General features: G+C 40.6%; 1 protein-coding gene across 6 annotated transcripts; it reads left to right on the plus strand.

Moving 5' to 3' along the window:
• On the plus strand, positions 1–24,277 carry RBAK (RB associated KRAB zinc finger). 6 transcript variants are annotated; one of them, XM_055114882.2, is made up of 6 exons: positions 1–1,262; positions 1,620–1,713; positions 2,327–2,950; positions 12,088–12,214; positions 12,477–12,572; positions 18,485–24,277. In XM_055114882.2, the coding sequence occupies exons 3-6, from the start codon at positions 2,936–2,938 to the stop codon at positions 20,389–20,391; spliced, it is 2,145 nt and encodes a 714-aa protein (XP_054970857.1). In that variant the 5' UTR covers positions 1–1,262; positions 1,620–1,713; positions 2,327–2,935; the 3' UTR covers positions 20,392–24,277. The 6 variants fall into 6 exon arrangements, with proteins under 6 accessions (XP_054970857.1, XP_057158675.1, XP_034819464.1 ...); XM_057302692.2 differs by having other exon boundaries at positions 2,829–2,950; XM_034963573.4 differs by having other exon boundaries at positions 2,892–2,950.
• Positions 24,278–24,467: the final 190 nt, after the last annotated feature.

The following is a 24,467-nucleotide window of genomic DNA, read 5'->3' on the forward strand; positions in this document are numbered from 1 at the left end:
TCCGTCGCCAGGCTGGAGTGCAGGGGCGCGATCTCGGCTCACTGCAACCTCCACCTCCCGAGTTCAAACTATTCTCCTGCCTCAGCCCCCGAGTAGCTGGGATTACAGGCACACGCCACTACTCCCAGCTAATTTTTGTATTTTTGGTAGAGACGGGGTTTCACCATGTTGGCCAGGATGGTCTCTATCTCTTGACCTCGCGATCCGCCCGCCTCAGCCTCCCAAAGTGCTGGGATTTACAGGTGTGAGCCACCGCGCCCAGCCACAAATTCTATTTTCTTTCTCTTCCTTGGAAAGCATCGCTGGGCATTTATCCTCTCCTAGTATTTGAGTGAAACTTCTCTTAGCATTTCAGCGCAGTGACCACGATACACCCTTTCCTTTCCTTCTCTTTATGGGAAACTCGGTTCTAATCCAGAGGCCTTGGGCTCCAGGACCCAGTCAGGCAGCCCTGGACTTGACCCTAAAAGGGAGTAAAGACAAAAGCGAAGTTCAATCAGGGGTTCAGAGCTCCCAAAGCTCATAGCCTGGAGCTTCTTAACCTTTAGGCAGGGTAGAGACATTTAAAACGGCCCCTAAACTTGGGGGGCGCGTAGGCTCATGGGAAATAGAGTCCGGCCCTTGTCCTGGGACCAGCTGTGGGCCCCGGAGGCTGACTTCCGGTGCACTCCTGCGCGTGTGCACCTCTCCCTGTGTGCGTGTTCGCGCATGCGCGCCGCCGCTGCACTGCCCTCGCTTCCTGTGCGTCCTCAGGTCACCGCTTGCTCTAGTTCCCAGGCTTTGGCCTCCAGTGGACGAGAATCGCGGAGCCTGCGGGGCTGGACGCTGAGCGCCCGGGCCAGCACCTAGGCGGGCGCGGGGGTGTGCAGGCCAGGGTTCGCGCGGGCCGGGTGGAGGCTTGAGCGGGGACCCCCGAGCTTGAGCCCCGGAGCCGGCGGCGCTGGGGCCAGAGGGGCCGGACGGGAGGTGGCGGAGGTGGCGGCGGAGGCGAAGGGGCGGCGGGACGCGGGCCTGGCCCGTGTTTGTCCTGGCGGCCTGGCCCAGGCTGCCCCTGTACGGTGAGCCCGAGGGAGGCGGATCTGGGTCCCGGGAAGGACACCCGCCTGGATTTGCCCCTTAGGCCCGGCCCGGGCCCCTCGGGAGCAGAACAACCTTAGTGAGGTGGACAGGAGGGGACCTCGCGAGCAGACGCGCGCCAGCGACAGCAGCCCCGCCCCGGCCTCTCGGGAGCCGTGGGGCAGAGGCTGCGGAGCCCCAGAAGGGTAGGTCTTGGGTTTTCGGGCCCGGAGCGAGAAGGGCCTGAGTGAAGTCACCGTGTGTTGGGGACCTTAGAGTGTGGGGCAGGGGGAGGGTCTCGATCGCTTGCAGGAGAGACGTGTGTTTGGGTTTGAGGGCAGGGTCCGGCTGCACCGAACAGGGGCTGCATGGGAAATCTGGGAGGACGAGGCTTACGGGGGCCTGGAGGGTGTCACCAGCCTCAGCTGCGGACGTCGTCTCCACTCCCCGCTAACCCCTAACAGCCCTTCCTCCTCCTTTCCGTGCTCCAGATTTCGACCGCCTCTAAACGTCCGTCAGCGCCTCTGTTCTCTCATTTAAGTGTCTGCTGATTCTCCCCTTAGATCTGCCCTGGAGACTGGTAGTAATGCAGGAACAGTCTGCAGGGATTCTCTCTTGCTGCCTCAGTTGCTAGGGGAAGAGACTGGGCCTTAGCAGGTGGGTGACTTGACCGGGTCACTGGCTTTGTGGGTAGAGTTGCTCATAGTAGAACTCAGGAGTCTTATCTCCCAGGCCAGTGTTCTTTCTCCCGTATCCTAGTTTTCTTAATAGAAGATTATTAGGTGCAGCAATAACCAAGTTCAGTTAGATAATTTAGAAACAAAACCATATTTTATACACATTCATTTCATTTCTGAGAGCTCACATACTCAATTCCTATGGCTTCTTTGATTTTAAGCAGTTTAAAGAGACAATAAGAAAATGCGGGCCAGATGCAGTGACTCACACCTGTAATCCCAGCACTTTGGGGGGCTACAGCAAGAGTATCCCTTGAGACCAGGAGTTAGAGACCAGCCTAGGCAACATAGGGAGACCCTGACGCTACAAAAAATACAAAAGTAGCCAGGCATGCTGGGATGCACCTGTGGTCCCAGCTACTCAGGAGGCTGAGGTGGGAGGATCAATGGAGCCCAGGAGGTCGAGGCTGCAGTGAGCTGTGAATGCACCACTGCACTCCAGCCTGGGTGGCAGATTGAGACCCTGTCTCAACAAACAAACAAACCAGAAAAAACATGAGCTGTATAATGGGAATTTTTTTTTCTTTTTGCAGGTTGTATTTGATGATGGCAGACTATTTGTAAAAGGAGTCATGTTACCCATGAGAGTCTAACTCATCTAATTACTACCTGACTATCTTAGAGTTACAAAGTTACAAGTGCATGCTTCGCCTATCACTCTTTTTCACTCTCTTTTTTTTTTTTTTTTTTTTTGAGACAGTGTCTCTCACCCAGTCTGGAGTGCAGCAGTGTGGTCTCGGCTCACTGCAACCTCCACCTCCCAGGTTCAAAGGATTCTTGTGCCTCAGCCTCCTGAGTAGCTGGGACTACAGGCATGTGACACTATGCCTGGCTAATTTTTTTGTTATTTTTAAGTAGAGACAGGGTTTCGCCATGTTGGCCAAGGCAGGCGGATCACTTGAGGCCAGAATTCGAGACCAGCCTGGCCAACATGGCGAAACCCTGTATCACTCTTTTAGGCCCTTCTGAGTGTTTGCAGGCTAAGTGTTCACAGGGTGTTAGCCTACTGAGCTTTCTTTTGTGGTTCTTACGCAGGAGATTCCTGCCTTTGCAGGCCAGAGCACTCATGAGTTCAGTGACCTGCTTCTCCCCCTCTAGGTCTACCAGCCACAGTCTCTGCACGTTTCCAAGAGCAGCAGAAAATGAACACATTGCAGGTGAGTTTTCATGCTTGTGTATATGTTCCTCAACTTTATTTTATGATGCATTTTAAGAGGTTTGTAAGGATTCGTACTTTTTTTTTTTTCTTTTTTTTTGAGATGGAGTCTTGCTCTGTTGCCCAGGCTGGAGTGCAGTGGCATGATCTCGCTTCACTGCAACCTCCACCTCCTGGGTTCAAGCGATTCTCCTGCCTCAGCCTCCCGAGTAGCTGGGATTACAGGCGTGCGCCACCATGCCCAACTAATTTTTTGTATTTTTAGAAGAGACAGGGTTTCACCATGTTTGCCAGGCTGGTCTCAAACTCCTGACCTCAGGTGATCCTCCCGCCTCAGCCTCCCAAAGTGCTGGGATTACAGGCATGAGCCACCGCGCCCAGCCAGGATTCATACTTTAAAATGGGAATGTGGAAATAGACATTGTCCTGTAAAATATACTTAGTGTGGCAGATCAACACCAAAAATGATTTGTGAAGCTTGTGTGTGTGGATAGTAGATTTTAAGGCTGTTGAAATTGAGCCACACCCAGGACTGATATTCTTGGCAGTCATCACAAAAGGAAAATGCCATCTGTATTAGTCCATTCTCACACTGCTGTAGAGAAATAACCAAGACTGGGTCATCTATAAAGAAAAGAGGTTTAATTGGCTCACCTGCAGGCTCTATCATAGGAAGCATGGCTGGGGAGGCCTCAGGAAACTTACAGTCATGGTGGAAGGCAAAGGGAAAGCGGGTACATCTTCCATCACCAGAGCAGGAGGAAGAGGGAGGGGGAGGCGCTACACACTTTTAAACAACCACGTCTTGTGATAAGTCACTGAGTGTCAGGAGAACAGCACCAAAAGGGAAATTGCCCCCATGATCCAATCACCTCCCAGCAGGCCCCACCTCCAACATTGGGGATTATAATTGAACATGAGATTTGGGCGGTGACACAAACTGAAACCATAGCACCATCCATGACATCATTTGCATTCATTATAAGGAGAAACCAACTTTGTTACTTGTGGATTTAAAAGATTTTCTAGGACTTTGAAAACTTTCTTCATTCCAGTTGATACAATTGCGGATAGCTTTCATAATAACAACCATTAAATTACCGTAACTTATGGCTTATTCTTGGTGCTTATGTAAGCAGAGGGCCTGCCTGCTGCCCAAGGAGAACTTGGTGCATATAATTTTTCCAGGGACGGAAATATTGTGATCCAAGTAGACAGAATTCTGTTTGTACTGTTGAGTCCTAGATCATGGGGGGAATGAATGACTTGATCATCCTTCAAATATTTGTTCGTCTTTCTGTTTGGGTTGCACAGCAAACAATACAGTTACTCTCTTGTGAAGATTTCCTCATTTCTGTTTCTCATTTCAGTTCTCAGTGTTTTAGTTTTGTGCTTTTCACGTTGCTGAGTCAGTCTGTAAAGATTACCAGTGATTTCATTGCAGTCGAATCCAGCGGGCATTTTCTAGCCCCTACCTCCCAGGACCCTTTGTCTGCCTTTGACATCTGTTAGTTCCAAACTGATACTTTCTCCATGGAGTCTCTCTTTTCTTGGCTTTTAAAAAGATTCGTCTGTAAGTATTTCTGCTTGTCTTTAAATGATGAAGTCTGTTTTGTTCTGTTTCTTTTTCCCTTTTTTTTGAGATAAGGTCTTGCTGTGTCACCCAGGCTGGAGTGTAGAGACGTGATCACAACTCACTGCAGCCTCAATCTCCTGGGCTCACACGATCCTCCTGCCTCAGCCTCCTGCGTAGCTACAGGCACACGCTGCCACACCCGGCTAATTTTTTTTGTATTTTAGTAGAGACTGGGTTTCACCGTGTCACCCAGGCTGGTCTTGAACTCCTGAGCTCAGGCAGAGCTCAGGCAATCTGCCCGCCTCGGCCTCCCAATGTGCTAGGATTACAGGCGTGAACCACTGTTTCTGGCCTAGAGATGTATTCTCACTGTATTGCTCAGGCTGGTCTCAAACTCCTGGTCTAAGTGATCCTTTCACTTTGGCCTCCCAAAGTGCTAGGATTACAGGTGTAAGCCACCACACCTGGCCAATAAGGAATCTTTTTGAAAGGGGCTAGGAATAACCCATAATACTCTCTTAATACATGTGGCAGTTGCGTTAAGTCTTTTAATAGTTCCTATATTATGTCTCTTGCGTGCTCATTGTTTTGAAGAAACTGGGTTGGTTATCCTCATTTTGGATTGTGTTACCCTTGTTTCACCTTTAGCACATTTTTAAAAAATATCTTGTATGCCTTGTAAAATTGGTAGTTTGATCTGGAAGTCTAATCAGGTTTATGTTCAATTCTTTTCACACAGCTGTACCGTACGTGGCATTTGTCTACTTCTGGAGGCATGTGTTACCTTCTTTGTTTTTGTGAACTTAAGAACTATTGACTGTTGATTATTGCTGTGATTTACTAGTTCATTAGGGGAGGCAAAATGGTGATCTGCTAATTCTACCATTTCTTCTTTATTTACTAGCCAAAATACCTTTCTTTTCTTTTCTTTTTTTGGAAACAGAGTCTCACTCTGTCACCCAGGCTGTCGTGTTTACGGCTCACTGCAGCCTCAAACTCCTGTGCTCAAGTGATCCTCCCACTTCAGCCTCCCAAGTAGCTGGGAGTATAGTCATGTGCCACAATGCCCAGCGAATTTTTTAATTTTTAGTAGAGACAGGTTTTGCTGTGTTGCCCAGGCTGGTCTTGAACTCCTGGGCTCAAGTGATCCTCTTCTTTGACCTCCCAGCGTTGGGATTACAGGCATGAGTCACCACAGCTGGCCTAGAATACTTTTCTAAAGATAAATTTCTGTTCTCTATTTGGTTATGTAATTCATGCAGGAAAGACAGTTTCTAAAATGTTGAGTAGGCTTCTAAGCAGGAAGGTTTTTTTGTTTTGTTACCATTATGAGCTCGTGGGTTTAAACAGATAGTAAATATTTCAGTACATCAAAGTTGTGATTCTTTTTGAAAATTAAGTGGCTCCATCTTTGGCCAGACAAAATCCCTTTAAGTTGGTTTCTGAGTCCTTTTGAAATATATTTGATATATTTGATAGCAAATCTATACATACAATATATATTTGATAGCATTATTTTCTGTTCAGCATTTTATTTTGAAATCATTTCAAATTTTCAGAAAAATTGCACGGATTTTACAAAGAAATCCCAGCTACTTCCTTTTGTTCAGATACTTCATTCTTAACATTTTCCCACATTAATCATTTATATGCATATATACATATATGTGTGTACATATTTTTATATTTTTTTTTCTGAACTGTTTGAGAGTGGGTATGATTTGTCATGCCTATTTACCCTATAAAGTTTTAGATTATATCTCATAAAATCAAGAATTTTCTATTAAATACCCATAGCACAGTAATTGAATTCAGGAAATTTATCATTGATTTAATACTTTTATCTAAACTATAGTTCATTTTCCAGTTTTGCCAATTTCCCAATAATTTCCTTTATAGCAATTTTTAATTTTTGGTAGAAGATTCAGTCTAGGACTGTCAATTGCCTTTAGTTTTCATGCTTTTTGAGGCTGTTTAATACGGATTTGTTCCTCAGTGCCATTATAATATTTGCAGAATACAGGCCAATGATTTTATAGAAGTCTTTAAATTTAGGTTTCCCTGATCTTTCTTCATGATTAGATTTAGTTGGTGAATTTTTGTCTGGAACACTACATGGGACCTCTTAAATTTATGGCTCAGAATAGGATCTGTGTTGGGAAACTTCTGCTCATGCTTGAGAAGATGGCTTGTTCTGCTCTGGTTGGGTGGAGTGTTTGATAAATGTTAATGAGATCAAGTTGGTTGTTGTGTTGTTCAGGTGTATTATATCCTTGTTGATTGTGTGCCTACTTGTATCAATTGTTGGGGAGAGGGGATTGAAATCTGCTGCATTTGTGGTTCTCTTTCTCTTTGCAATTTTACCACTTTTTGCTTTATGTGTTATATTAGATACATAAATGTTCAAGGTTATTACGTCCTGTTGATTAATTAACCACTTTGTAAAATGGCCTTCCTTATCCCTGCTAATATTCCAGGCTGAAATGTACTTTGTTATTTATGTAGCATGCTTTTGAGTAATGCATGCATGGTATATCTTATTCCATCCTTTTACTTATAACATATTTGCATCTTTATATCTAAAGTATTATTTCTTGTAGGCAGCAAGATTTGGATCTTGCTTGTTTTCATCAGTCTATTTCTGTCTCATAATTGGGGATGTATAGACTGTTTACATGTAATGTAATTATTGATAAAGCTAGTTAGGTTATAGTCCATTGCCTTTGCTTTCTTTTAGTCTCATCTTCTTTGTTTCTTTTTAAAATGTCTTTGTTTGTCTTCCTTCCTTTTGATTAATTGATAATTTATGATTCTACCTAATATATTTTGTTGGGTTTTTAGCTATCACACTGTTTTGTTATTTTAATGAGTTAGAATTTATAGTATGCAACTTTAATTATCATAGTTTATTCTTAAGTAATATACCGTTTTTCTTAGAGTAAGAGAAGCTTACAATAGGATACTTCCATTTCTCTCCTCTTGGTCTTTACACCGTTGTTCATTTTATTTTTACAGGTGGTGTCAGTGCCACACAGAATCTATTACATTGTTGTTAATTAAACAGTTATCTTTGATTGATTGATTGATTGATTGAATGATTGATTTTGAGATGGAGTCTCACTCTGTCCCCCAGGCTGGAGTGCAGGGGTGCAATCTCGGCTCACTGCAACCTCTGCCTCCCAGGTTCAAGTGATTCTTCTGCCTCAGCCTCCCGGGTAGCTGGGATTACAGACACCCACCACCACGCCCGGCTAATTTTGGTATTTTTAGTAGAGATGAGGTTTCACCATGTTGGCCAGGCTGGTCTCAAACTCCTGACCTCAGGTGACCTGTCTGCCTCAGCCTCCCAAAGTGCTGGGATTACAGGTGTAAGCCACCACACCCAGCCCAGTTATCTTTTAAAAAGATTTAAGTAATGAGAGAAAATACGCAGTTACCATTTCTGGTACTCTTCATTCCTTTGTGTAAATCTAAATTTTTATTTGCTGTCATTTTACTTCTGCCTCAAGGACTTTCTTTAACATTTCTTCTAGTCGATGATGAATTCTTGTATGTCTGCAAATGTCTTCATTGTGTCTTAGCTTTTAAAGGTGTTTCTGCTGGATATTTCTCCACAGTGCTTTAAATATGTTTTTCTATTGTCTTCCTGCTTACATTTTTTTCTAAGAGAAACCTGATCTCATACTCATCTTTGTTCCCCTATATATAACATGTCTTTTTTTCTTTCCCCCCTTATGTTGTAAACTTTTTATCACTAGTTTTGGGGAATTTGATTGCAATATGTTATGGTATCATTTTTTTCATGTTTCTGTTTTGGGGATCATTGAACTTCTTGGATCTTGGGTTTATAGTGTCATCACTTTGGGAACATTTTTATCATTATTTCTTCACATACCCACCACCTCCCCGCCATTGATTCTTGTTGCCTGTATATTAGGCCACTTGAAATTTTCCCACAACACACTGTTGCTCTTTATTTGCTTTTAATTCTTTTTTCTCTGTTTCATTTTATGTAACTTCTGTTGCTGTCTTTATATTCACTAATCTGTTTTTTCCATGATGCTGTTAATCTTGTCCAGTATAATTTTCATCTCAGATATTGTAGTTTCTATCTGTAGGTTAGCATAGGTCTTTTTTACATCTTCCCTGTCTCAATTTTTTTGAACATGTGGAATAGAATGATGAACTCTCTCAGTGCTCTGTGCGGGTTGTAAACTCTGTGTCAATTCTGGGCCAGTTTTGATGGACTGATTCTTTTCTTCCTTATGGGTTGTAATTTCCTGCCCATTTTCCCATCTCGCAACTCTTACACCTCACATCTGCCTCTGTTCTTCTTCCCTGCTCTGTGGCCTGGAAACACTCAAGGCAGAAGTTGATTGGTTCACCTTGTTTATTTCCCATCACTCATAGATAACTCTACTGCCTGATAATCAGTGCCTTGAAAACCATTGCTTCAGCCTGGGCGTGGTGGCTCATACCTGTAATCACAGCACTTTGGGAGGCCACGGAGGGCGGATCACAAGGTCAGGAGTTTGAGACCAGCCTGGCCAACATAGTGAAACCCCTTCTCTACTAAAAATACAAAAATTAGCTAGGCATGCTGGTGCATGCCTGTAATCCCAGCTACTTGGGAGGCTGAGGCAGGAGAATCGCTGGAACCCGGGAGACGGAGGTTGCAGTGAGCCGAGATTGTGCCATTGCACTCTAGCCTAGAAGACAAGAGTGAGCCTTCGCCTCAAAAAAAAAAAAACAAACCATTGCTTCATATATGTTCTCTGTTTTATTTTTCTTTCTGTTTTTGATTTTGTTGTTGCTGCTGTCCTTTGTTATGTGCCATTTCAGGTTGGAGGGTATACCCAGTACCTATTAGTTTATCACAACTGAGGGCAGAAGTATTCATGTCTCTCTCTATATATTTTTTTTCTAATATATATATATTTTTCTTTGTAGAGACAGGGTCTTGCTATGTTGCCAAGGCTGGTCTCAAACTCCTGGCCTCAAGCAGTCCTTCTGCCTCAGCTTTCCTGAGTGCTGGGATTACAGGCATGAGCCACCGCATCTGGCCTGGATCCAGTTTTGTCCATGTCCAAATGGTGTTTTTCCCTGAGCTGTTTTTTATTTTCTTCCACCCCATATGAACTGTAGTGTCAGCTTATCTAGTTCCAGGAAAAAGCTTTTTGGTATTTTTATTGGGGTTGCATATTTATAAAGTAATTTAGGGTAACTGACTTACCCTAGGTAGGGTAAGTTGACCTTAATAATACAACTAATTTTTTTTTTTTTTAGTAGAGATGGGGGTTTCACCATGTTGACCAGGCTGATCTTGAACTCCTGACCTCGGGTGATCTGCCCGCCCCGCCTCCCAAAGTGTTGAGATTACAGGCGTGAGCCACCGTGCCCGAGCACTTTTACTTTTTCTTAGTTATATTCCTCTAATTGTTTTATCTTCTCTAATTGTAGATAATGAGCATTTTATTAATACCTTGTTCTTGATCTTAGTAGGAAGGTATGTAGTTTTTCCCTGTTAAGTAAAATCCTGACTTTTGGACCGAGAAGACTGAGGCATAAATGCGTGTGTGTGTGTGTGTGTGTGTGTGTATACACGCAAACTGTATATATGTGCTTGTGTGTAATTGAAATACATATGTCACATATATATCATACATACTATTGCATATTAAGGTGCAATATTTATATTTGTGTATATACATATTATTGAAGTTAATGAAGTATCCATCAGTTTCTATTTTCTTTAGTTTGTTTTTTTAAATCAGCTTTTTCTGTCAAGCTTTTTCAGGTATCTTCATGGATACAAGATTTTTCTTCTTTGCTGTGTTATAGTGGCTTATCATATTAATAGATTTCCAAATATTAAACTAGTCTATATTATTGGAATAAGTCCCATTTGGCTATTGTATATTATGTTTTTAATCTGGTACTGGATTTTGTTTGATTATGTTTCATTTTTGGTTTTTGTATTGATGTAAGTGGTATTGGCATGTAATTTTATGTTATTTATTGGTTGATCAGTCTTCTAACCCCTACTACCTCCTTGCCTTATGGACTAACTTAACCCAGAAGGTTATTACTCTCTCTCGGTGATTTTATCAGCTCCTGTGGCCTGATTGTGGATAAGCTTGGATGTTGTGCTTTAGTTTCTCAGCCCACAGCCTAGCGGCCCTGCCTCTGCTATCTCTTGGGATCTACATGGTCCTAGCTGTATCACTGGATTTGAACCCCTTGTTGATATGTTCTTTATAAATAATAGGATAATGCAACCTGCTTATTGGGCACTTCCTTTTTCTAAACTACAAGTTTGGGTGGGGCATGCTGGCTCAAGCCTGTAATCCCAACACTTTGGGAGGCCAAGGCAGGTGGATTGCTGGAGCCCAGGAGTTTTGCATTTTTCTTTCTTTTTTTTTTTTTTTTTTTTTTTTTTGAGACAAAGTCTCACTCTGTTGCCTAGGCTGGAGTGCAGTGTTGCATTCACAGCTCACTGCAGCCTTGACCTCCCAGGCTCAAGTGATCCTCCTGCCTTAGCCTCCCAAGTAGCTAGAACTACAGGCGTGTGCCATGATGCCCAGCCAATTTTTTTTTAAAATTTATTTTTAGCAGAGATGAGGTCTTACTATGTTGCCCAAGCTGGTCTCGAACTCCTGAGCTCAAACGATCTTCCCATCTTGGCCTCCCAAAGTGCTAGGATTATAGGCATGAGCCACCATGCCCAGCCCCAACCTCTTAAAAATTGAAGCTGCTTCTCGTTTGCCATTGGTACTTTTTACACCTCATCATATTCTTCTTCCCCTTCATCCCATAGAATGCACAATTCATCTTTAAAGACTTCAGGTTAACTGAGTCTGTGAAGCCTAATCTGATGGCATAAAATTAAAATAATTTGATCCTCTTTTGTTAAATCATTCTGCACCTTGTCTGCATTACTCTAATAACAGCTTTGGGCATTCATTCATTTAACGAATATTTATTGCTCCAAGATTGAGATGTTTGAGATAAAACTCAGCCATGCAGATAGCCAGAGGCCACCGGCTGTGAGAATAAAAGAGCCAAAAGAACAAGGAGCTGAAACTAGGTGAGAGCCCCAGAGCAGTGAGTTAGGAGGAAGAGGACCAGGAGCTGAGTGGTGGGCACTCCAGCATGAAGAGGTCCCGGAGAAGGGGAGGGCCTGGCAGCAAAGAGGACTAAAAGAAGTGACCAGGAGTAAAATGCTTATGTTTGTTTACATGTTTATCTCCTTATTAGGTTGTCCACTTTGGGAGTAGGCATGGTGTTTCACTCATCTCATATCCCCAGAGCTCAGCTAGTTCACTTGCAAAATAGGAGCTCAGTTGTGTTTTGGGTTTTTATTTTTGTGGGGCAATATATATATATATTATATATATATAACCCCAAAGGATATGTGTTTCCAATATGATTTCCCTTCCATAATCTGTAACATAAAATAAGGTATACAATGTTTATGGTTAACTTTACCAGTGAGCTTTGTAAAACGTTATCCCCTTATCCCTTTTCCATATCTCCCAATTCTGATCATGTTGCCATTACAGGGGCCAGTGTCATTCAAAGATGTGGCTGTGGATTTCACCCAGGAGGAGTGGCAGCAGCTGGACCCTGATGAGAAGATAACATACAGGGATGTGATGTTGGAGAACTACAGCCATCTAGTTTCTGTGGGTGAGGATAGCTTGCTTTCTGAATGCTCTCAGTTGAATGGGGTTTTATCCTTGAGTTTGAAGAAATAAGTGATGACACCATTTAATTCCTTGTGGGCACTAGCTGGAGTGTTTATATTATTATTCATTGAAAGGTTCTAACTTTGATAAGGTAAAAAATGGAGCACTTCTGTTATGCAGCTTATGAGGTGGCAACATCTTGTACTTCAGAGATTCTGAAGCCAAGCAGCTTGCCCAAGTCCTCCTTCTTTTCCCATTAACAGGGTATGATACCACCAAGCCAAACGTCATCATTAAATTGGAGCAGGGAGAGGAGCCGTGGATAATGGGAGGTGAATTTCCATGTCAGCACAGTCCAGGTAAGTTAGTAGCGTATCAAAGGTTAAAAAATGCTCATCCCAGACCTTTGGGAGAGACTAAAGAGTTGTTTATATGTATTCGGTACCCTCAGTAACACCTCCCAACCCCCAAATATCACTTTCCTTCCCGCACACATACATGAACTCTTTTGTTGATTTTACATTTGATTTACATTGGTAGGGATTTTTTTCATTCTAACCGATACTGGAGACCCATTCACTTCCTCTTTCTCCAGCATTATTGGTAACTTATTTACTCCCTTGCCATTACAGTATTGTTTTGGGTTTGTTTGTTTGTTTGTTTTGGAGACAGAGTCTTGTTCTGTCACCCAAGCTGGTGTGCAGTGGTATGATCTCAGCTCACTGCAACCACCACCTCCCAGGTTCAAGCGATTCTCCTTCCTCAGCCTCCCAAGTAGCTGGGATTACAGGCACATGCCACCACGCCTGGCTAATTTTTATATTTTTAGTAGATACAGGGTTTCACCATGTTGACCACACTGGTCTTGAACTCCTGGCCTCAAGTGATCTGCCCACCTCAGCCTCCCAAAGTGCTGAGATTACAGTCCTGAGGCTCCCGGCCTTACAGAATTGTTTTGTTTTGGGGCATTCAGAAGTCTGACATAAAAATTAACTTGAGACTTTTATGTTCATTCCTTTTATCTTCCATTTTCTTTCCTTCCTTGCTTTAAAAATACCTTGGACTTATTTTCTGCCCTCGATTTTATTTACTTCTTTAGGCATTCAGATACCAAAACCTCATCCTCCACCTATGCTTGTGAATTGAGTCACAGCTTGTGGTGTATGTTATTTCCCAAAGTCCATGATCAGTTGATGTGACGCTATAGCACTCCCTCAGCCTTCATCTGTTTCCCCAATGCTTATGACCCGTCTGTGTGTTCATTTCCCCTTCCCCATAACTGGAATCATGCTCTGTCCATAGTAGACATTCAGGAAGTGTGAATTTCATAAGTGAATGTCGGTTCCTTTTCTTGCCTTTTCAGGAGTGTCTCCCTAGGACCTGTTTTCCACTTTTTTGGTTTTATTTGTATCCCTTAAAAGAGTTTATCTAATCTCACCTTCTAAGACCTTTTTTCCTGTGTATTTTTGCAGCTTGCCTCCAAATTGATAAGTCTGACACTTTTAACCTGGAGTCTAGTTGAATATTTTACTTGACAACATAGCAGTTACCAGGGAGATAGTTCACTTCCTTCTTTCTCAGAATGTCTGATGATAAACTGTGCACGTTCCAAAATCATGAATTCTGTCTACCTTCCTCACCTCCCAGTATTTGATTGTGCTAGTCTTCTCTCCATGGTTTGTGTTCTTTGTCTTCTGTGAAATGCCTTGCAGATCGTCAGCACATTCTGTTTCTTTTGACATTAGTGTTCAGTATTCTCCCATACCTGGATTTCAGTGGATCCATCTTCCATTCAAATGATCATTGTCCTTTTCCTTCATCTGCATTTTACTTGCCCACATAATACATATTTTCCCTCCCTTTCCTCATCTCCTCCCTCTCTCCCTTCCTTCATTCCTTCCTTCCATTTTGAGACGGAGTCTCACTCTTGTCGCCCAGGCTGGAGTGCAATGGCATGATCTCGGCTCACTGCAGCCTCCCCCTCCCAGGTTCAAGTGATTCTCCTGCCTCAGCCTCCCAAAGTAGCTGGGATTACAGGCACACACCACCATGCCTGGCTAATTTTTATATTTTTAGAAAAAAAAAAAACCACACATAACATACAATTTACCATCATAACCATTTTTAAGTATACAGTAATGTTAACTGTATTTGCATTGTTGAGCAATAAACTTTAGAACTTTATGCTTTACATTTGAGCTGAAAAGGTTAACTCCTTGAAGTTTCCTTCATGGTTCATTGACCACTCCAGTCTTTCCTTCTCTTAATATCTATTCCAGTCAGCAATTGTTACCACAAAAAGTTAGATATGATTATATACTCTGATAGGATTATACACTCTGATAAGATTATATGCTCTAAGATTATATGCTCTGATAGGAGTGTATGCTCTATGAATATAAGCTCTAAGATTGTGTGCTCTGTGATTATATGCTCTGATAAGATTATGTATTCTAAGATTATATGCTCTGATAGGAGTGTATGCTCTATGAGTATAAACTCTGATGGGATTATATATTCAAAGATTATATGTTCTGATAGGATTATATGCTGTGATAGGAGTGTATGCTCTATGAGTATATGCTCTGTTAGGATTATATGCTCTGAGTATAAGCTCTGATAGGAGTATATGCTCTGTGATTCTATGCTTTGATAGGAATATATACTCTAAATGATTATATGCTCTGAGAGGTAGGTGCATATATTTGTTGCTTGAGCTTCTTCTACCGAATTATAGTCCTCCAAAGAGGAAAGACCTTTTTACTCTTCTTGCTTTGATAATGCAACATACAGTAGGCATTCAGTAGGTTTTTATTGACTTACCAAGGAGCTAGGTAAAAGAAAGATCTTTATTATTAATCCGTCAAGAGATCATTTATTCTGAACCACAGATTCTGATAAAACAGATAGGGGTTAGATTAGAACCTGTAAGCACCCATTAGATTAGGAACTACTTTAATTTCTATTCAGAGAAATTCAAAGAAAATATGAATATTTTCCAAGGGCATAGGTTTTGGTTAGGAAATAAGATAAAAGCTGCATGAATTACTTTAAAATTCAGCTTTCACATGGATAATTTATACTCCAATGCACATTGTGCAACTTTAAGAAGCTATTTTAAAATGTAAGGGAAAGAGATTCAATGAACTGGGAAGAGATTTGATAAATGTCTTCAAGTTTCCCCCAAAGTATAGATAGATTTTGAGTATACCCAACACCAGGAGTCAAATTGAATGAGGAAGATCACGAGTACAGACTTGTGGCTGAGAATAAGCAAGGCATAGCCTAGGCTTCCAGGAGCAGAAGATGTTGACAGATTAGTGGAATGCTAGCTTGGATATATATTGTGAGTCCAAGTAGTGAAAAATCCCGTTAATAACCTTTCTGTTTCTTCTGTTGGTGTTTGGGGTGCTGGAGCTCAGAGATGTTGTAGATTTCTGAGCAGAGTACCATCAGGGTTGCATTGAATGTGGGTGATAGCAGCTAACAATAGTTTATGCATCCAAAAATTTGTAAGATACATAAAAATAAAAGTACATCATAGGGGCAGCTTTAGGAATCTGAGATATAAGATTTTACACCAAATGAAACCCAGGAGTTTGGGAACTCTTGTTTGTATTCAGAATTAAGTAAAAGAATTATACAGAGACATGACTGGTTTTAGGAAATTTAAGTCAGCAAATTGAAAGAAAATTAATGGCTCAACTTAATGAGCATTTGTTTTATGTTATAAACTGTTCTAAGCAGTTTACATGTACTAATTCAGTCCTTTGACAACCCTATGATTTAGGCACTCGTATTCACATTTCAGATGAGTGAAACTGCATCACAGTTACACAACTTGACCAAGTGCCCTAGTTAGTAAATTGTTGGCGGTTTGAACTGAGGTGACCTGCTCTGGTGGTCATGTTCTTAACCACTGTGCTATATTGTGCAAGCAGGGAAAGCAGAATTTAATGGCTAGGAAGGTTACCTAGTATTAAAAATGGCTTTCAAAACACTTCAAAGATCTGATCTTTGGTTTTTTGTTTTGTTTTTCTTTTTTTTATTTTTATTTTTGGTAGAGACAGGGTTTTGCATGTTGCCCAGGCTGGTCTCAAACTCCTGAGCTCAGGCAATCCATCCACCTTGGCTTCCCAAAGTGCTAGGATTACAGTCATGAGCCACCATGCCCGGCATGATCTTGTTTTTAAGATATTCCCTGGCCGGCCACGGTGGCTCATGTTTGTAATCCCAGCACTTTGGGAGGCTGAGGTGAGTGGATCACCTGAGGTCAAGAGTTCAAGACCAGTCTGGGCAACATGGTGAAACCCTATCTCTACTAAAAATACAAAAATTAGCTGGGTGTGGTGGCGTGTGCCTGTAATCCCAGCTACTTGGGAGGCTGAGGCAGGAGATTTGCTTGAGCCTGAGAAGTGGAGGTTGCAGTGAGCCAAAATGGTGCCATTGTATTCCAGCCTGGGTGATAGAGCGAGACTCCATCTCCAAAAAAAAAACAGATACCTTGTCTTCTGGTCTATCTTATGTTTCTTTTGGACATTCATATGCCTGGATCTCTCCTCCAGATGAATGTGAATCTTCTCTGTAAACGTGAAGAAATCAAAGCATTCAGAATGCTTATTTGCATTTCTTTGCAGACTAGTAAGGCATGGATTTTGGAAGGGATGCCACCATCGTAGTCCTGATATGAAGTGATATCTTGCAGTTTAATATAAATTGTAATAGATGTCTCCCACATGTAATCCATAATGGAGTCTTTCCTTTGCACGGAGACCTAGCACCTGTTTTTGTTCCTCCTGATCCCATTTGTATCGGGGAACCTGCCCCGATAGTCACGTAGGTTCTTTTCTATTTTCCCTAAGCATCGGCTGGTTTGAGAAATAAAGGGACAGAGTACAAAAGAGAGAAACTTTAAAGCTGGGCGTCCAGGGGAGACATCACACGTCGGTAGGTTCTGTGATGCTCCACAAGCTGCAAAACCAGCAAGTTTTTATTAGGGACTTTCAAAAGGGGGGGGAGTGTACAAACAGGTGTGGGTCACAGAGATCACATACTTCACAAGGTAATAGAATATCACAAGGCAAATGGAGGCAGGGCAAGATCACAGGACCACAGGACCGGGGCAAAATTAAAGTTGCTAATGAAGTTTCCGGCACCATTGTCATTGATAACATCTTATCAGGAGACAGGGTTTCGAGAGCAACCGGTCTGACCAAAATTTATTAGGCAGGAATTTCCTCTTCCTAATAAGCCTGGGAGCACTATGGGAGACTGGGATTTATTTCATCCTTACAGTCTCGACCATAGACGACGGCCACACCTAAGGGGGCCATCTATAGGCCCACCCCTAGGCGCATATTCTCTTTCCCAGGGATGTTCTTTGCTGAGAAAAAGAATTCAGCAATATATCTCCCATTTGCTTTTGAAAGAAGAGAAATATGGCTCTGTTCCACCCGGCTCACCGGCAGTCAGAGTTTAAGGTTATCTCTCTTGTTCCCTAAACATTGCTGTTTTCCTGTTCTTTTTTCAAGGTGCCCAGATTTCATATTGTTCAAACACACGTGCTCTACAATTTGTGCAGTTAATGCAATTATCACAGGGTCCTGAGGCGACATACATCCTCCTCAGCTGATTAAGAGATTAAAGTAAAGACAGGCATAGGAAATCACAAGGGTATTGATTGGGGAAGTGATAAGTGTCCATGAAATCTTCACAATTTATGTTCAGAGATTGCAGTAAAGACAGGCATAAGAAATTATGAAAGTATTAATTTGGGGAACTAATAAATGTCCATGAAATCTTAACAATCCATGTTCTTCTGCCATGGCTTCAGCCAGTCCCTCCGTTTGGTGTCCCTGACTTCCCACAACACATTTGATCTAAGTCCTCCCATCTTTGCCTGGATCTGACGCACTTTCAACCACTTCTCTGCTCATCATTTGGTTTTATTTCACCTTTTCTACCAAAGTTTGAAACATAATATTTGTAAAGCAACAAAGTTACCTGTATTCAATATGAATTTACTCTTCTATTTTCTACCACTATCTCACCTTAATTCTTTCACCGTGTGTGTGTGTGTGTGTGTGTGTGTTTCTGTTTTGTATTCCAAATCAAAGGAAAAAGAGAACTATGCATTTGTAATTATTTTTATTTATGGAGATTGGCTCTAAAGCCAGAGTCAACCCCACAATGGGGGCTCTTGAATACCAGTACCTTTCCATAGCTAGTGTGTTCAAATTTACAAAGTTTGTTTACTATTTTTCCTTTTTAGAAGCCTGGAAAGTTGATGACCTGATAGAGAGAATCCAAGAAAACGAAGACAAACATTCAAGGCAAGCTGCTTGTATCAACAGCAAAACCCTGACTGAAGAGAAAGAGAATACATTTAGTCAAATTTACATGGAAACAAGCCTTGTTCCTTCAAGCATAATAGCTCATAATTGTGTCTCATGTGGAAAGAATTTAGAATCTATTTCGGAATTAATTAGTAGTGATGGAAGCTATGCCAGGACAAAACCTGATGAGTGTAATGAATGTGGGAAAACATATCATGGAGAGAAAATGTGTGAATTTAATCAAAATGGGGATACCTATTCTCACAATGAAGAAAATATTCTTCAGAAAATTAGTATTTTGGAAAAACCCTTTGAATATAATGAATGCATGGAAGCCTTAGACAATGAGGCTGTTTTTATTGCTCATAAGAGAGCTTACATAGGGGAGAAGCCCTATGAGTGGAATGATTCTGGACCAGACTTCATACAGATGTCAAATTTTAATGCATATCAGAGATCACAAATGGAAATGAAGCCCTTTGAATGCAGTGAATGTGGAAAATCCTTCTGTAAAAAGTCAAAATTCATCATCCACCAGAGGGCTCACACAGGAGAGAAACCTTATGAATGTAATGTATGTGGGAAATCCTTCAGCCAAAAGGGAACCCTCACTGTACATCGGAGATCACACTTAGAGGAGAAGCCCTATAAATGTAATGAATGTGGGAAAACCTTTTGTCAGAAGTTACACCTCACTCAACACCTAAGAACTCATTCAGGAGAGAAACCCTACAAATGTAGCGAATGTGGGAAAACCTTCTGCCAAAAGACACATCTCACCCTACACCAGAGGAATCATTCAGGAGAGAGGCCCTATCCATGTAACGAATGTGGGAAATCCTTCTCCCGCAAGTCCGCTCTCAGTGACCATCAGAGAACTCACACAGGAGAGAAGCTTTATAAATGTAATGAATGTGGGAAATCCTACTACCGAAAGTCTACTCTGATTACACATCAGAGAACACACACAGGAGAGAAGCCCTATCAGTGTAGCGAGTGTGGGAAATTCTTTTCTCGGGTGTCATACCTCACTATACATTATAGAAGTCATTTAGAAGAGAAACCCTATGAATGTAATGAATGTGGCAAAACCTTCAATTTAAATTCAGCCTTCATTAGACATCGGAAAGTACACACAGAAGAGAAATCCCATGAATGTAGTGAATGTGGAAAGTTCTCTCAGTTGTATCTCACCGACCATCATACAGCTCATTTAGAAGAGAAACCCTATGAATGTAATGAATGTGGGAAAACCTTCCTTGTAAATTCAGCCTTCGATGGGCACCAGCCACTTCCAAAAGGGGAGAAATCCTATGAATGTAATGTATGTGGAAAGTTATTCACTGAGTTGTCATACTATACTGAACATTATAGAAGTCATTCAGAAGAGAAACCTTATGGGTGTAGTGAATGTGGGAAAACCTTTTCCCATAATTCATCCCTCTTCAGACATCAAAGAGTACACACAGGCGAGAAACCCTATGAATGTTACGAATGTGGAAAATTCTTCTCTCAGAAATCATATCTCACTATACATCATCGAATTCATTCAGGAGAGAAACCCTATGAATGTAGTAAATGTGGAAAAGTCTTCTCTCGGATGTCAAACCTCACTGTCCACTACAGAAGCCATTCAGGAGAGAAACCCTATGAATGTAATGAATGTGGGAAAGTCTTTTCTCAGAAGTCATACCTCACTGTACACTATAGAACTCATTCAGGAGAGAAACCCTATGAATGTAATGAATGTGGGAAAAAATTCCACCACAGATCAGCCTTCAATAGCCATCAGAGAATTCATAGAAGAGGAAATATGAACGTACTTGATGTGGAAAATCTCTGAAGTCAGATCTCAAATTTTAGAAAACTCTCTGAATATAATGAATATGGGAAATCCAATAGGAAGTCAAAGCGTTTATCTGAGAGTTCGTGTTCCTGAACGGTGAGAAGCATTTAGGCGTTAGAGTCATTTTAATCCTAATTTTCACAGAGAAGAATCCCGAAGAATGTAACAAGAAGCAAAGCCTTCAGCAAGATCATACGACTCATCGGACACTAATTTATGCAGGAGTGAAGTTTTATAAATGTTTAATATTTATTTTGGATTCAAATTGTATTTACATATCAGGGAATCATACAAAGGCAAAATCTGTCAATATGGTGAATGTGGAAAATATATTGTCTTGGAAATTTGTTGTAAAAGCCATATTTCTAATGGAAAATCAGGTGTTTATAGGAAAGATCTCAGACGCTATGAGCTCTGAATAAATCTTCATTGTATAAAATGAAGTTTTTAAATTGTCAGGAGTTGATCATGAGGACAGTAGCATTAAATAAGTATATGGCCGTTTTTTATCATGTCTTAAAAATGCAATCTAATGGTAATTCTATGCAAGTTTGGAATTGGACGACTTGTGAAGAGGCAGTTTTCTTATTTGAGTATTAGGATAGCAAAATGTATTAAGACAGGACATATTGTTGGCGAGATAATATTTAATAGGTATAAAATGGTAAAATACCTAGTTTTCTATTTAGAGGAATTTACAAATGGGTTTTTAACAAATGCCTCATTAGTAGAGGAGGCAGTCATTTTGTAAAGTTTTCAACTGCATCTGAGTAAGATAAGATTTTCTAAAAGACTATTTTGATAAACTATACATACATAATTTGGAATTGTTTAAGTCTATTTCACTGAAAGAGAACAAGCATACTGCCCGTACTCTAAAATATCCCCAGCTCTCACACCACCCTTGTTTTGTAACCCATAGGTTCGAGTGTGCCTAGTGCCAATATTTTGTAATTTAGAAATTTTATTCACAAACTTCTGTTTGGTACAAATACAGTGTCATTGTTTTGTGCATTCTCCTTTTTCCCAGTATTTCAGAACAAATTGATTCAAGTTTCTAGCAGATATTTTTTGATCAATTAACTTAATGTCCTCGCTCCATTTCTTGCTGGAACAGTTTAGGTACCTACCACTTCTTCACATGACACAGGGGAATCCTGATTAGTCAAAATAATAATGATTTCATTCTCTTTGCCAGTAACTTGTTTTATAGTGGTCATATGACCTGATACTGGGTAAACAAAACAAAGATGGACTTGTTCTGGGAAAAGGTAAAATGGTAATCAAATAGATTATGTTCCAGGAATGCAAAGGTGGCTTAATATTCACCAGTCAGTTGCTATTATACACCACCTGTAGAAAAGTAATCTGGCATGCAGAACATTCTTGTGGTATAATTAATGTTCGTTTATGATCTTAGCAAATGATGGATTGAAAGGGACTTCCTTAACTGCATAAAGAGACTTAAACTACAGCAAACAGTATGCTTAATGATGAAATAGTGAACATTTCTCCTAAGATTATAAAAATAAGACAAGGATATCTGCTGTCAATGATTTTATTCAGCATTGTTCAGAAGGACCTAACAAGAAAACTAGTGCAAGAAACAGAAACAAAAGGCATAGAGATTAGAAAAGAAGTAAAACTTTAAAAACGAAAAATAATATAAATCTCTATTTGCAGATGCCATGAGTAAATTTGGTAAGTTCCCTGCATAAAAGTTATGCAAAAAGCATTTTATGATATACCAGCAAAAAGCATGGAAAATGAAATTTTGAAAAGCAATGCCACTTCAAAGATCCCTCAAGTGCCTAGAGGGAGAAAATGAGTTAATATGCTTTGAAGAACTGTATCCAGAAAATAAAATTACAAAGGAGGAGAGGGATAGGATTCCAGGACAATCTCAAAACTATTGCTTTTTCCTAAATTCATTGCAACCTTAAAATCCTAGCAAGTTCTTTAATGTAAATTAACAAGCTAATTCTAGAATTCATATGCATATTCAAAAGGCCAATAATTGTCAAGGCTATCCTATAGAATGGACAGAGAGGATTGAAATTTCTAAATATCAAGACCTGTTATAAAGCCATAGAAATAATGAAGGTGTTATTTTGGCACAAGGATGAAAAAACTGACTAGTGGAACAGCATACAGATTCAAAAGTAGACCCACATGTATACCATCACCTGAGTTTTGAGAAAGGTGACATTGAAGTGTAGTGGGGGAAAGGGTTTTCTTTCCAGTAAATGTACTTTGCCAATTAAATTTTGTAATTTAATAAAAAGTTATTTGGAGGTGGATTGCAGATCTGAATATGAAATGTGAAAGCTTTACAAAGAAATCTTAGGACAGTTTGTAATCTTGGAGTAAGCAAAGCTTTATTGAGACCCAAAAAGCATTAACCCATAAAATTAGAACTTAATAGTAAATTTGAGAACTTCTGTTTATCAGAAAGACCACCAGTAAGAAAATGAATAGGAAACCATGGGGAGGAGAAGATATTTGCAGTTCATGTATGTGACAACAGCACTGAGTATAGCAAAAGTGTTGGCAAACTTTAGCAAGGCACCAGATGGTGAAAATTTTCAGCTTTGTCACAACTGCTCATCTTTGCTATTGTGTGAAAGCATCCGTACACCATGCATTAAAAAAAAATGGGCATGGCTGCTTCCCAGTAAAACCATTCACAATCCCAGGTGGCAGTCTGGATTTGGTCTGCACTCATAGTTTTCTGGTCCCTGATCTCGAATATGTAAACAGCACCTACAAATCAACAAGGGGGAAACTGGAAAAGGCAAAAGACTTTAGAGGATATCCACTCACTTTAGAGGCTATCCAGACAGCCAATAAGCATGAAAAGATGTGTTAGCTTTATTAGTAATCAGGGAAATGCAAATTTAAAACATGTAGCGCTGCTACCCATCCATGGAAATGGGTTAAATGAAAAGCATGAAAAAGCATCACGTTTTGGCAAGGATGTAAGCAAGAGGAACTGTACACTACTGGTGGAATTGCTCATCGATAAAACCATTTTTGAAAGCTGGCACTAAAAGCCAAGCATATGTATACTGTTTTACCCAAACCCAGCAAAAATGCATGTGTCTGTCCACCAAAGGACATGCACTAGAATATTTATAGCATAAAACTGCACAAAACAGAACTATCTTAAGGCACATGTGCAATGGAATGAATAAAGAAGTGGCATATTTCCATGGAATACTGTAAAACAGTGAGCATGAATGAACTAGAAGTCCGTGCAATAACGTAGCTGAATTTAACAAAGCTTGCTGAATGAAAGACTCCAGACACAAAAGCCAACATGCTGTATGATTCCTTCTATATAAATTATAAAGACGGGCAAAACTTGTATACGCGGTTCAAAATTAGGATAGCAGTTAACCTTGGCCAAGGCTGAAAGGGGGCATTTATCTGGTGCTGGGAATAATCTGTTTCTAAACCTAGGTGCTAAATATTTGAGTGTGTTCTGAGCTGTGCACTTAAGATATGTGTATTTTTCTGCATGTGTGTTACACTTTCCATAAAAATTTTCTAAAATCACAAATGGCTAACATTTGTGTCGCTCATCACTCTAATCATATTTTTCTAGATGTGTATGAATATGCTGCATAACAGGAATTAAATGGCAGATTTTGCATAATTCTGTGCAGGAAATACATATTTATAGTAATTTTGATGGCAACTACTAAGATTTCCTGTGCTGTCCTTAAGGCTTAGCATAATGTATATTTTAAGTGAAATATTTGAGAAGGTTAAAGAATCATTACATACTTTGTCATCCTATACTTTTGCATATATAAATAGGTCTGAGCTGCCTCTTCAATAAAGAAGCTAATGTGTAACATTTCATATTTCCCTAAACAAATTGTTTTTTGCATTTCTGAATTCGGGATTCATCTTAACTTTTACCATAGGGGTGACCTTTCTTGGCAGTGAATGAATATAATGCTGAGTTTGATTTGATGGAAAATTATTTTAAAAGTATTCAGCTAAATATTTGAGCAAATCTCAGATACACAGTTAACAGCACAGATGTAAGTGAGTGAAAGAAACAG

This window comes from Pan paniscus, chromosome 6, assembly GCF_029289425.2.
Source record: "Pan paniscus chromosome 6, NHGRI_mPanPan1-v2.0_pri, whole genome shotgun sequence".
NCBI lineage: Eukaryota > Metazoa > Chordata > Mammalia > Primates > Hominidae > Pan > Pan paniscus.

What these genes read in the sequence shown, in the direction of transcription:
- RBAK (XM_055114882.2), top strand. An exon ending in CAGCCATCTAGTTTCTGTGG is followed by an intron (nt 12,215 to 12,476) that starts GTGAGGATAGCT and finishes TCCCATTAACAG; the next exon opens with GGTATGATACCACCAAGCCA. An exon ending in TCCATGTCAGCACAGTCCAG is followed by an intron (nt 12,573 to 18,484) that starts GTAAGTTAGTAG and finishes TTTCCTTTTTAG; the next exon opens with AAGCCTGGAAAGTTGATGAC.